Consider the following 13,904-nt stretch of genomic DNA (forward strand, 5'->3'; position numbering starts at 1 on the left):
AAAAACCAATTTAGGTGCAAGAGGTCTTTGCTTCTAGTAAAACACCTCACAAAAGTGATTAGTTTCTTTGTTCTTTTTCTAATAAATTGCCTAGGTGGGACTTTTTGGCTTTTGTCCAATTAGCTATCCTTAAATCTGAAGCCCCCCAAGCTTATAAGATGTTTTTTTCATTTAATTAAAAAGAGAAACTTCTAAACTTCTCTCCTTTTTAAAAGAACAAAAGATAGTTTTGTCACTCTGTCACAACTGTGTCCCCAAATCTGCACATCTTTTAAATCCTCCAGCAGTGGTGACTCCAGCACTTCCCAAAAGGGTTGTCCTAATATCCAATCTGGACCTCACCTGGTGCAACTTGAGGGCAATTCTTCTCACATTGTTGCCTGGGAGAAGAGACCAAACCCCATCTGGCCACAGGGAGTTGTAGACCTGGTGGTTTTGGTTTGAAATTGAGTGGGAAAATTAATTTTATGTAGGGGTTTTGGGTTGTTACTTTAAGATTTTTTTAATTTTGGGATTTTTTTTTTTTAATTAGTGTTGGTGAGTGTGGTGGGGTTTAGTGTTGGTTAATTATTAGCGTATTTATTTTTTGTTGTGAGATAGGATTAGGAGAAAGTTAAAGTAGGTTTAAAATTTTAAGGGTATAAAGAAAACTTTCTAAATAGTAATTAAAAGGGAAAAAGTAGTAAGAATCAAAATAAACTCTTTAGATTACTTCTTTTTTCCTTATATTTTTTTCTTTTCTATTAATGATGTTAAGAAAAAAAACCTTAAAATTTTTAGTTAGTTTATATTTAAAATAGGGGTTTTTTTTAGTTTAGTTAGGGAGAGAAACTTTTTTTCTCAAGGTTATGGAGATTTTTTTACAAGAGGAAAATAATAGTTCCCTACCATGACAGCAGGGAAGTAAGCCTCCTCTTGTCCAAGGTGAGCCCTCCCAGCTCCCTCAGGAAATACAAATTTCAAACCCCTCTCCCCTTTGCTTCCTGGGATGGTGGAGCTGGAGCATGCAAAGCCACCAGTGTCACCTGTGCCCCAGTGCTGGGGAGCCCTGCCACCCCCCAGGCCCCAGAGCACTGTTTGATGACGAGTGCATCCCTGCCCCAGGCAGGACAGAGAGTGTCTGTGCTCCCCTCTGCTCCCTGCAGAAACCAGCCTTGGTCTGCAGCCAGCCCAGGGAAGGGGTGTCTGCTCCAGGACAAGAAGAAAACCAAAATACTTCTTAGCCCCTCTTTCAGACCACAGAGGCAGCCCCAAAGCCAAACTCCCCTCCAAAAGAAATCAAAGCCCTCCAGGCTCCCAGGGACAGGAGCTGGAAAAGCACCAACACCCCACAATTCTTTTATTTCAACCTGTGCTGTGATTTCTGCTTCACGAAGGCAAAGCTGACACGGAGAAAGCAAAAAGCAAGCACGGGGATGAAATAACCCCTGTGGAAATTAGCTTGTTGTAATGCTGCCTGCACATTCCAGGAGCCACACTTGTAGACCTGGTAGAATGGTGGAAAAACAGATCTTAAAATCGTGGTAACAGTCACACAGGGGAATTCTAGAGTAAGCAATTTTGAGAGATTGCTAAAGTGGTTTTTCCTGCCATCTCCCTCTCCCCTGAAGCGATAATCCACAAGGACACAGCCCCCCATCACTTTATCCCAGTGGGAAAGTGGAGTCTCTCCAAACCTGGGGCGTGGCCTGGGCACGGTTAGCAGCAGGAGCCTGCTCTGCCTTGCTGCCCCAGGTGATGAAGGGGATGGCAGAGCACCCCTGTGGTTTCCCAGCCCTCCTCCTGCATCCCCCAGGGACTGCAACCCTCATCTTCTTATTTAAAAAAAGACAAAAACCCATTTTTCTGTCTCCAAGTAGGAAAAGGACTGAGCACCCACAACCTGCGTACCACGAGGCCCCAGGGAGGGCAGGAGGTGCAGCCCAGCAGGGCTGGGAACTCCAGCTCTGACCACCTCTCTCCTGCATCCCCCAGGGACTGCAACCCTCATCTTCTTATTTAAAAAAAAAAAAGATAAAAATCCATTTTTCTGTCTCCAAGTAGGAAAAGGACTGAGCACCCACAACCTGTGCACCACGAGGCCCCTGAGAGTCCCTGGGGAGGGCAGGAGGTGCAGCCCAGCAGGGCTGGGAACACCAGCTCTGGCCACCCCCCAAGGTAAATCAGCAGCATTTAATGCTACCAAGGCCACAAACTCTCATTCAGTTAAAAGCCAAGGAAGGTCCCTGCTCCTTTCCATAACTAACAGCTGGTTCTTTGCAGAGGAACAGGGAAGGGAGGCACCTTATTTATGGTCCTGGCTGTTGGGGAGGTGGTGACAGAGCGTGACAGTGACATCAGTGACAGAGCACCTCTGCCCAGCTTTGCTGGTCGGGCTGGGAAGATGATTTGGATCCCCACAGGAGTCCCAGAGAGCCCCCAGTTTAGCAGCTAGGACAGTCAATAGGGGTTCCTGTAGGGAAGGCACAGCTTTCAGAGCTCGCAGCTCCTGGGTTTTCAGACCCAGGTGATGAATCAGCAAATCCCAGACACTGAAGGGATCAGCTCCAGCCTTCCCAGCAAGGACACCCCGAGCAGCAGGAGATCAGACTCCCTCAAACAAACCCCTGAGGTTCATCAGACCATAAATTGCCCATCTGTTCCCTGTGGCCTCACACCCCACCAGCAGGACTCCAGCACGGGCAGTGCTGCTGCTGATTGCTGCAGGCTCCAAAGGCTGGGGAGACACAAAACAGACACAAAACTGAAGATTTTTGGTCTGAACTCTCAGGTGGTTCAATCCTGCTTAATTCCCCCACTGACACAGCAAGATCCTGACACTGCCTTCTCCTTCAGGAAGAGGAAAACCAAACTGCTTATCCCTGATATTTACAGGGCTCTTTTACCCTTGCTGACACTTTCCCTTTCCCCAGAGTCTTTTCCACATCCAGTCTCTGTGCTCCAGCCCGTGCTCAGCCCCTGCTGCCCACAGGACTGACAGGAGAGCAGAAAAGGGACTAAATTAAGCAGGAAGCAAGTTTTGCAGGGAGACAGCCATTAACACAAGAGCAAGGCTCAGGGCACAGGCATGCACAGGCTACACAAGATACAGTGGCAAACCACTCAATATACTCCATTTTATATATATATATATATATATATATATATATATATATATACACTCAATTATACCTGGGCAACAGGTGCTGTGGGTGAGTCTCTAATCCCACTGACACACCAGAAACAGACACAAAATTGAAGTTTTTTGGCCTGAACTCTCAGGTGGTTCAATCTTGCTTAATTCTCCCACTGACTCAGCATGATCCTGACACTGCTGTCTCCTTCAGGAAGAGGAAAACCAAATCCTGGTGGAAAGGTCAAGCCTTTGCAATGAAGTCTCCCCTTTCTACTCCAGTCTAGGTTTCACAATCCGTCTGTCCACACCCACCATCCTGCCCCCAGAGGGACCCTGGGACAGACTCAGCAAGAAAGGGACCCCAATGCTGACAGCCTGGGGTTTAAAACCAGCCTTTCCCCCGATGCCAGAGTCCCTCCTGCAGCACCTTCCCCACCACATGCCATCCAGTTTGCCTCCTGCAGAGCAGTGCCACTCTGCAAATCCCCGGGCGTTATGGGAACTAGGGTACAAAAACATTCCCGGTGCAGTGACGCCAAAATTGCTGCTGAAATTAGGCTGGGAACAGAACAGGCACGGCTCCTTCTAGCCCACAAACTCCAACATGCCTGTTTGGCCAGTTGCCCACTGGTGATATGGCACTCTGGGATCTCCTGGAGCCTTTTATCCAGCTTTGCCCTCAAGCTGCTCTCTGGGCACCCCAAGGGCTTGGGCACCAGCAGCTTCAAACCACAAGAGCTCAGCCCAGCCACTCCCTGCTCCATCAGCACAAAGATCTCAGCTGCCTGCTGGACGCTGGAATGCTGGCCCTGCCCCAGAGGAGGGGTCTGAGCCCAGCTCTGAGGCTTTCCCAGGCCACCAGACATCCTCTGCCGGCTCTGCAATGCCCAGAAAATGTGTCCACTCTCACAGAGCAGCCCTGGGGAGCACAGGAGGAGCAGGCAAGGGAGGAAGCCTGCCCAGGCACAGCCTTCAGGCAGGAGGATCACTGCAGGACATGCCCACGAGGTTTTGCCCTCTGAAATGAGTCAGAGATGGGGACCAGGCCCTGAGAGCTCCCCTTGCCTGGAGGCATGGAACACACAAGGAACACACATGGGACACACCCAAACTCTGGAAAGATTAACCCCATTTCCATGTCAGAGATGGGGACCAGGCCCTGAGAGCTCCCCTTGCCTGGAGGCATGGAGCACACATGGAACACACCCAAACTCTGGAAAGATTAACCCCATTTCCACCACAAAGGAAACTCTGGACCTTCTGAGCTTCCAGCACACAGAAACAGCCTCCATCCAGCTCAGCCTTCAAGCAGGAGGATCACTGCAGGACATGCCCATGAAGTTTTGCCCTCTGAAATGAGTCAGAGATGGGGACCAGGCCCTGAGAGCTCCCCTTGCCTGGAGGCATGGAGCACACATGGAACACACCCAGATTCTTGAAAGATTAACCCCGTTTTCATCAGGAAATTCTGGACCTTGTGAGCTTCCAGCACACAGAAACAACCTCCATCCAGCTCAGCCTTCAGGCAGGAGGATCACTGCAGGACATGCCCATGAGATTTTGCTCTCTGAAATGAACTGGAGCTGAAGACCAGGCCCTCAGAGCTCCCTTTGCCTGGAGGCAAGGAACACACCCAAATTCTGGAAAGATTAACCCCATTTCCATGTCAGAGATGGGGACCAGGCCCTTAGAGCTCCCCTTGCCTGGAGGCATGGAACACACATGGAACACACCCAAATTCTGGAAAGATTAACCCCATTTCCATGTCAGAGATGGGGACCAGGCCCTTAGAGCTCCCCTTGCCTGGAGGCATGGAACACACATGGAACACACCCAAATTCTGGAAAGATTAACCCCATTTCCATGTCAGAGATGGGGACCAGGCCCTGAGAGCTCCCCTTGCCTGGAGGCATGGAACACACATGGAACACAGCCAAATTCTGGAAAGATTAACCCCATTTCCATGTCAGAGATGGGGACCAGGCCCTGAGAGCTCCCCTTGCCTGGAGGCATGGAACACACATGGAACACACCCAAATTCTGGAAAGATTAACGCCATTTCCACCACAAAGGAACCCCTGGATCTTCTGAGCTTCCAGCACACAGAAAGAGCCTCCAGCTGCCCAGCCAGAGCAGCACTACTCACGTTGTACAGGACTGTGGTCCACCCTTCCATGGTGATGCACTGGAAGACGGTCAGCACAGCAAAGAGGATGTTGTCGAACTGCGTGATCCCGTCGTTGGGACCGATCCACTCCCGGCACTCGTAGCCCGGGGGGCAACCCTGCACCCCGCAGGGATGGGGAGGGTCCAGCTCCTCTAGTTCACCTGCAGCACACAGCAGAGAGACAAAGGAGGCAGAGGTGAGGGACAGCTCATCCCAGCTCTTTTCCACTCGTGGGATGTAGAGAGGGTGCCTGTCACATTCGTATTTTCTGGAAAATCACTTCGCCCAGGATTTTTCTCCTGGGGAGCTGAGAAGCCTCAGAGAAAAAGGAAACAATAATTATCTAATTTGCTTCTCCTGTGTTTTGTTGCTTTGGAATGTGGTTGGAGATTGTTTACCCTCAGATGATTGCTTCATCGGTGTCATGTGAATTGTTTTGACTCACTGGCCAACCAGGGCCAAGCTATGCCAGGGCTCTGGAGAGAGTCATGAGTTTTGTCACGAGTTTTCATCATTATCTTTTAGCCTTCTGTAAGTATCCTTTCTCTATTTTTCAGTATTCTTTAGTATAGTTTAGTTTAGTATTCTTTAATATAATATAGTATCCTAAATATTATAATATACTTAAATATTCTAATACTTCAATATTATAATATAAAACTGTAATATAGTATCTTTAATATAATATAGTATCTTAAATAAATAAATATTATAGTATCTTAATGTAAATTAGCCTTCTGAGAACATGGAGTCAGATCCATCATTCCCTCCTGCCACGAGGGCACCCCACAAATACAAGAGGTGCCCAGCCCTTGTCCCCACCTGAATTGTTTGTGTAGCAGGCTCGGTGCAGCTTCCCGCTGTAGAACTCCAGGCCAATGATGGCAAACATGAGGATAGCAAAAAAGAGCAGCAGGCCGATCTGCAGGAGAGGCACCATGGCCTTCATGATGGATTTCAGCACAATCTGCAAGCCTGGGAGAGGAGAGGAGAGGAGAGAAAGGGCTCAGCTCAGAGCAGCAATGCTAACCTTCTTCCAGGGACACATCCATCCCAAATCTGGCAGGAGGAAGACGGGGAGCAGAGAGGATGGACAGACAACAGAGAGGTGCAAGAGGCCAGCACAGCCTGGAGGAGCCCCCTGGGCAGGAGGATCCTGGAGGAAAGCACCATTGCAGGGGAAGGAAAGCCAAGCAGCAGAGGTTGTTTCTGACCCCCCACTCCAAGGTCCAGCCTGTCCTTGCTCCCCCTGGACTTGGTGGGACATGACTTGTGCATCTCTGTCCCCCTTGCTGCCCCTGGGGTATGGATCCAGCCCTGCCAGTGCCTAGGGCAGGAGGGACAGGAGCACTGGTGCCAGCAGCAGCCTAGCTTCTTTATTTATCCCCGTGCCAACAGATGAAATCTTGCAACAAAATGAAAAAAAATAAAATTAAAAAAATCTCCCCTGAAGAAACCCCAGTCCTGAAAGGATCCCCCCACTTCATTCTGCCCAGGGAGGAGGAGCTGCCAGCAGGCTCTGCAGGGGACAGTGCCACCTGGGGACACCAAGTGCTGCCACCTTTGAGCTCCCACTAGATGGAAAGGTGGGATTGATGCCTCAGGTTTGAGCTTTTATGTTTTCCAGATCCTGTGCTGCTTTAGTGTGTGGGTCTGGGCTTCATATCAGGGGATGGTGAGCTCTGTGCACAGAGCAGGGAGACAAAACAATTCCTGCTCCAGCTGGGCACCAAGGACAAATGATCCAAATCTCAGCCCAAGAGCACAAACCCCGTGGGCTGGAGAGAGAAAAACAAGGATGGGACTGCATGGGCTGGAGCTGGAATTGGACAATTAACTCCAACATGCAAATGGAGCAGAACTGTTAAAATGAGAGACCCCATGACCAGTCGTGCATTTTGTGACCATTTTGGTCCCTCTTGGGTGCAGCCCTGGCTGGGCTCTTGTGCTGCCCAAGGTGGATCCATTGAGGCCTTTTAATAAATCCCTACTTTATTCTTTAGCTCTGTCCAGCCTCTGTTCTAGCTCAGCCTGCACAAGGCATCAGGACAAGGTGGCACAAGGACCCCTCTCCCCCCAGGGACATCAGGGATGGATGCAGACACCCAGGGAGGAAGACCAGGAGCATCCAACTTACTGGGAATGCCCGAGACGAGCTTCAGCGGCCTGAGCACGCGCACAGCCCGCAGCGTCCGCAGGTCCACGTGGGTGTTGAAGTGTGTCCCGGCCGTGGCGAGGATGCTGTGGGCACACAGGGACAGAGCAGAGTTAGCCCAGGGAAAGCCCTTGGCCACTTCAGTGCCATGTTGTCACACCAGGCCAGGGGGAAGCCACGAGCCTGAGATTAAGAGTGCCATGCTCTCCTGACTGCGCTACCAGGCTACAGCCCACGGAGGGGACTTTCTGAGTTTGTCATCTCTTGGGAGCAGCAAGAGGTTTTATTGTTTAAAGTTGTTCATTTTTTGTGCTTGTGCTTGTTAAATAAACAGTTTTTTCCCCACTTTTCTCCAAGGAAATCTTTTCCTGAACCAGCTGGGGAAGCCATGAAGCTTTTCAAGCCATGTCCCTGGGCAGGGACAGAGATTAACTCCTCCCAGAGGTCAGCGAGCTTCCTTTGATGCACACACTCAAGTTCATGGGCAGCTATGACCAGACAAAGCCACACAGGGACCCCCCCAGCCCCAGCAGCCCCCCATCAATGCCCCCCACACCCCAGGATGGCTGGGGACAGCCCCACATCACCCACGGATCCCATCTGGGGTCTCAAGGATCATGCAGGATCCCTCCCAGGAGGGTGGCAGGCGGGCCAGGAGCAGCATGTCAGGGCTGTGAGTCCCTCCCCTCCGTGCTCCTGTGGCAGCACCTCCAGCCATCAGCTGCCCTGGCTTTTTCCATACACGGAGCTTCTTCAGAGTCCCACCTCTGGGATTGCTGAGCAGGAGCCCAGAACCTCGCACACATTCCAAAATCTATAGTAATGAAAGTTTGATGACCTTGGAAGGCAACCAGCAGGCACAGGAAGGACTCCAGAGGTTTTCTTTTAAAACACAAAGATTTTTTTTTTTTTTTCCCAAGCCCATCTCTGAAAAACAAATTGGGGCAAGGGGGGAAGCTGGTGCACACTGAGTGCAGCAGTGGAAACACTCGGAGCCCCTGCACCTGCTCTGGGATGCTGAGGGATGCTGCACCTCAGGGATGCTGGCAGAGTCCTCTCCCATCCAGGCTTGGTCCCCAGGTGCTGGGTGAGGAGCAGAGAAGTTGCAGTAGAGCAGCAGGGGGTGGGAGAGGAGGGGATGGGGAGGAGAACGGGACACAGGGAGGCAGCAACCTCAGGGTTGTTTGCAGCAATCCAAAAACCGAGGGAAATTGGGTCATTGTTCCACTAATTCATCTAATTACAGGCCAGAGCAGCTCTCTGGCGTGCTGAGCAATTAGCACTCTTTCTCTCACCCTCTCCCTGAGGTACAGCAGGTACCAGCCTGTCCCTCCAGAAAGGCGCCTGGGTTTCCTAGGATACCCTGGCAGCTCTCACATCTGCAAACCGGGTTGTTTCAGCTCCTTTCCCCAGCCTCCTCTTCCTCCCTGCCCCACTGCAAGGTCCCAGCAGCAGTGGGATGCATCACCCACAACCCCCTGTGTATCACACTGCTTATCCCTGATATTTACAGGCATCTTTTACCCTTGCTGGCACTCTCCCTTTGCACACCCAGTCTCTGTGCCCCAGCCTGTGCCCAGCCCCTGCTGCCCACAGGACTGACAGGAGAGCAGAAAAGGGACTTAATTAAGTCGGGAGCAGCCAGAGGCTGGGGAGAGCTGTGCTGTTAAATTGGTTGTAAGACCAAAATCAATAAGTATGATAAAGCATGGCCACTCAGCAGCACCAGGGAGGGAAAAAAGCCCCCTCACTGCCCACCCCTTCACCCACCCTGCCAGCAAGAGCAGGGTACCCCAAAATGCCAGCACAGGGGACACACTGTGCCAACACCATGCTGGAAACCCTCCTTCAGCTTTTGCTCCTCATGTCCCAGCCCCTGGAGTGGCACCAGCCTCCCAAAGGGGCAGAAGCAGCCCCAGCACTGACTCCAGCCAGGACAGAATCACAGAACCACAGAATCAGAGACTCACAGAATCACAGAATAACGAGGTTGGAAGAGACCTCCAAGATCATCGAGTCCAACCCATGCCCTAACACCTCAACTAGACTGTAGCACCCAGTGCCATGTCCAGTCTTTTTTTAAACACATCCAGAGATGGTGATTCCACCACCTCCCTGAGAAGAGCATTCCAGTGCTTTATTATTCTTTCTGTGAAAAACTTTTCCTAATATCCAACCTCTACCTTCCCTGACGTAGCTGGAGACTGTGTCCTCTGGTTCTGTCAGTGCCTGGAGAAAGAGCCCAACCCCACCTGTGTACAGCCTCCCTTCAGGAAGCTGTAGAGAGCAATAAGGGCACCTCTGAGCCTCCTCTTCTCCAGGCTAAACAGCCCCAGCTCCTTCCAAAGTTCCTCAGCAGCTGAGGAGCTCCGGGAGGCCAGGGATGCTCCGGGGCAGGATGCAGGCTCCAGCCCAGCCCAGCTGGAAAGGTCCCACAGCAGAGCAGCACTGGGATGGGCAGCTCTCTCCTCTCATCACGAAGTCGTGGTGCCACACGGATGGAGGGGTGCTGCAGTGTGATTTCACGGTTTACCCCAGAACCCTGGGTTTCTCCCCTGAAGTTTCCCTCCCAGGTGTGTCCATCACCCCTCCTTTCCCCACCCTGACCCCTGCTGAGCACTCTGTCAGTCCTGGCATTCCAGAAGGGCATCGAGTGACTGGCAGATTCAAAGGATGCCCTCTACCCCCGGGGGGCACTGGGCCATCCAGGTGTCCTTTGCCCCTTGAGACCTCCCCTCCTGTGCCTGGTTAGTGGCTCCCTGTCCCTTCCCTGCCCTCTCCCCGGGGTTAAAAGGATCAGCACCCACGTGGTTAAGGGAGTTCTGTTGGAGTTGGTGCTGGGTTCAGAGGCTGTGGGCCAGAACAAAGCTCTGGATCCAAACCCTCCATCAGAACGGACTCCTTTCCTTCACCATCCACAGAGGGAAACCCAAGGAGCAGCCCCTCCACAGGAGGAGGCTCCATCCCACCACCACCAGAGCTCCTGCACTCCTGGACTTGTCCCCACGTGCCCAACTTCAGCACCCAGCCAGCCAAGAGTGTCCCTGGGGTGAAACACCACCCAGCCATGGCCAAAAGTGTCTGTGGGGTGAAACACCACACAGCCATGGCCAAAAGTGTCTGTGGGGTGAAACACCACCCAGCCATGGCCAAAAGTGTCCCTGGGGTGAAACACCACCCAACCATGGCCAAAAGTGTCTGTGGGGTGAAACACCACCCAGCCATGGCCAAAAGTGTCTGTGGGGTGAAACACCACCCAGCCATGGCCAAAAGTGTCTGGGCTGAAACGCCACCCAGCCATGGCCAAAAGTGTCTGGGGTGAAACACCACAGTGCTGCTGTTTGGCTCTGCACCAAGGGCCAGACAAGCCAAGGCACATCCCGTTCTCAATACTGGTGACACCAACAGAGGTGGAACCCTGACAGCTTCACCCCTCCTCCGGCCCCGGGGCAGGAGCAGCGCCCGGCTGCAAAGTCCTCGGCTAACCCAGATTTGTTTGAAGGGCTCTGGCGCTGAGCCTCCAGGCAAGGCTCGGGCGATTCCAGGGCACTCCTTCCCCGCGCCCTAAATTAGCTGCTAAGAATGGGACTCCTCTGTGGCATGCAAGGTGACATGCTCCTTGTCCTCTCCGGGGGACAGGGGACATCACGAGCTCTTTGGGAAGGAGGTTTGGACAGATCACCAGACCGAGGCGGTGGCACTCGGAGCTGTCACCCGAGCGGTGACAAAAAGCTGACCCGCTGCTGTGGCACAGGTGCCTGCACATCCTCCTGCAGGTAGCGAGGGCAGAGACACCAGGACACTCAGCAGCTGCTCCCAGCCAGCCCAGAGCCTCTGGGCACGGGCTGAGCAGCCCTACATCACCCTTACACCTAATAAAGCAGCTGGGAAAAGCAAAGCAAGGTTCCAGGCATGCCAGCCTGGCTGCTGGTTGCCTTTCCCAAGCCCTTCTGTGGCTGGGAGTTACACACATCCCCTCTCCTGGATAGCCAGGCTTTGCTGGTAGGCACAGACATCACTGCTGATTATAAATCCAGTGCTCCAAACACACCTTCAGAATCCAGCATATCTCACCTGGCAATTGTTTATTAACCCTCTAACCATGCTTTTTATTAATTTTTTTTATAAACCCTATCAGCCAGAACTTTCTGCATTAAGGTTTCTCACAGCTCCTGAGATGGGACTCGGGCTGTGACAGACCTTTGTGCTGCCACAGGGCAGCAGCTCTGGTATCTGTAGAACAATTTAAACCCTTTTCGATCACTTACAATATCCACGTCTGATGTGCTAATAATTATTCTTTATTTTTAGGCAAGGACCCAAACTAAAATTACATCTCACCATCCAAGTTATTTGAAAAAAGCTGCCAGATTTAGGCTATAAAAATCCCAATGATCTCATGCTTTTCATCATATGTACTGGAGGAAAAAAAGAAGGGGAAAAAAAAAAGTGAAGGCGTTTTTATAGGTCACCCAGGCAAAGGGGTTAGTTTTACTTCTGAGGAAAGGGGGAAGAGAGACTTCAGGTGGAGAAAAGAGCAGAGAGGAGCTTTTGGAAGGATGTAAATGAGAGAGGAGGCAGGATGGGAAATATATGCTAATCCCCCAAAGTATAATTGAATAGTGAGCAATCACCAGCAGACAAAAACACTCTTTCAGGAGAAGAAAAAAAATAATAATCCATTGCTTTGTGTTTGCAACCAGGATGATGATTTGATTTTATTTATTTGGAGGCTCTGGGGAGGAGGGCAAGCTCCTGCTGGGGCCACCACACCTTCGGGCTCTGGGGCTGGGCAGAGCCGGGCTCAGCCCCCAGCTCACAGCAGGGAACACCCCCTCGCCTCCAGCTGGGGACCTGCACCTTTAGATCTCTTCCCCCAGGGGTCAAAAGAAGGAAAAAAGCCCCAAGAATAATCTCATTTTAAAGGATTCCCAGCTCTTTGGGACCGTGAAGAATAAAGCACGAGTGATGCTCGACGACGACGACGCTGCCCTTGTAAGCCAACACTGAATTCAGGCACTGTCCCACTCTGCAGCAGCCATCATGGCCCCTGTGCCTGTGCATCACTGGCTCCCATCCCCATCATCATCCCATCCCCATCATCATCATCCCATCCCCATCATCATCATCCCATCCCATCCCCATCATCATCCCATTGCCATCATCATCATCATCCCCATCCCCATCATCATCATCCCATCCCACCCACAGCTCTCAGCCCTAAGGGACAGCACACACAGCCCAGGCCACGCTGCAAAGAGCTTCACATCAGAGACTCCAAGCAAAGGCTGAACCCCAAATCACCAGATTGACCCTCAATCCACCCCGCCCTGAGCCCAAACTGAGCCCCCTCCAGGCATTCCCCTCGGAGACCACTGCTAAAACTCACACAAACTGTCCCAGCAAAGGGTGTGCTGGGTGGAGAGAGGCATAGGCTGAGACAGACTAATCTCAGCCCAAAATCTGGGGCAGGCAGGGTGCTGGCTGGCATGCAAATTAATATTTATAATTAAGTGGAAAGGCCCCTGAAGGCTTGCACTGCCACCTGACTCTATGAGGGAGACTACTTCATAATTAATACACTGGTCAAACAGCTCACAGAAAGTGAGTTACCTGATGAGCTCCCCCATTCCTGCCCTGTTTGGGGGGGAATCAATGGGGTGGATCCATCCCTGCCCTCTCTGCAGGCAGCATCATGTGCAGCAGGACATCCTCACAGCCCTTGGGTGCCAGCCTGGCTCGAGGCAGGGCCAGCGGGGTCAGGCCACCCATTCTGAGGATGCCACAGCAGAGCACAGCCTTGGGGACACCAAGGGACAGGGACACCAGGGCCAAGTCCCGCCCTTGGCACAGTTCAGAGCAACGTCAAAGCCTCCACCACCTTCTCTTGCTCTTTCTGGGTTTCGGGGCTGTGACCCAGGTGGATTGAGCTGCTGCACAGCTCCTGCCCCTCCCAGCAGCTTGGAGAGGTCTGGATGGGCACAAATCTGAGCCCTGAGCAGTGTGATGAGGCTGAAGGACAAAATCTGCCTTTTCCAGCCTTTGATCTGGGGAGGTGAGATGGTCCCCCAAGGCCACCCCTTCCTGGAGAAGCCCCCAGGATTTGGGGCATGAGGGAGCATCCCCCGTCCTAGACCCTGTGGGATGGCCAAACCCCACATCTCCCTCCTTCCTCCATCCCCACACTGCCTCTCAGCAGATGGAGGATTTGGCAGGGCGAGAGGATGCTGATAAAACTGCATTTGCACACACACAGGACCTGGTGGAAAGCTAAAGCCACTGAGAGCAGACAGGAGAGCTGGCCCCAGAGAGAAGCAGAGAACAGCAAGGGCTGATCACAGCAGGGCCTGTCTGAGCTCGTGCCAAAGGAGGGGGAGGAGGCCCAAGGGCACCCACCTGTGTGAGCCCACCTTCTCACCGAGGATGAGGAGGGAACAACCCCCTTTCCTCAGGCCATGAACCCACCC

General features: G+C 52.2%; 1 protein-coding gene across 2 annotated transcripts in view; it reads right to left on the reverse strand.

Annotated features, from left to right (window-relative positions):
* CACNA1E (calcium voltage-gated channel subunit alpha1 E) overlaps positions 1-13,904 on the reverse strand; it is a 119,379-nt gene that overhangs the window by 68,990 nt on the left and 36,485 nt on the right. For both annotated transcript variants that reach the window (XM_050977450.1, XM_050977449.1), the window contains exons 5-7: positions 7,420-7,523; positions 6,105-6,257; positions 5,262-5,443 (exon numbers count right to left, since the gene is read on the reverse strand). In XM_050977450.1, coding sequence (XP_050833407.1) covers positions 5,262-5,443; positions 6,105-6,257; positions 7,420-7,523 — 439 coding nt within the window. The remainder of the gene's footprint in view (positions 1-5,261; positions 5,444-6,104; positions 6,258-7,419; positions 7,524-13,904) is intronic.

This window comes from Serinus canaria, chromosome 8, assembly GCF_022539315.1.
Source record: "Serinus canaria isolate serCan28SL12 chromosome 8, serCan2020, whole genome shotgun sequence".
Classification (NCBI taxonomy): Eukaryota; Metazoa; Chordata; class Aves; order Passeriformes; family Fringillidae; genus Serinus; species Serinus canaria.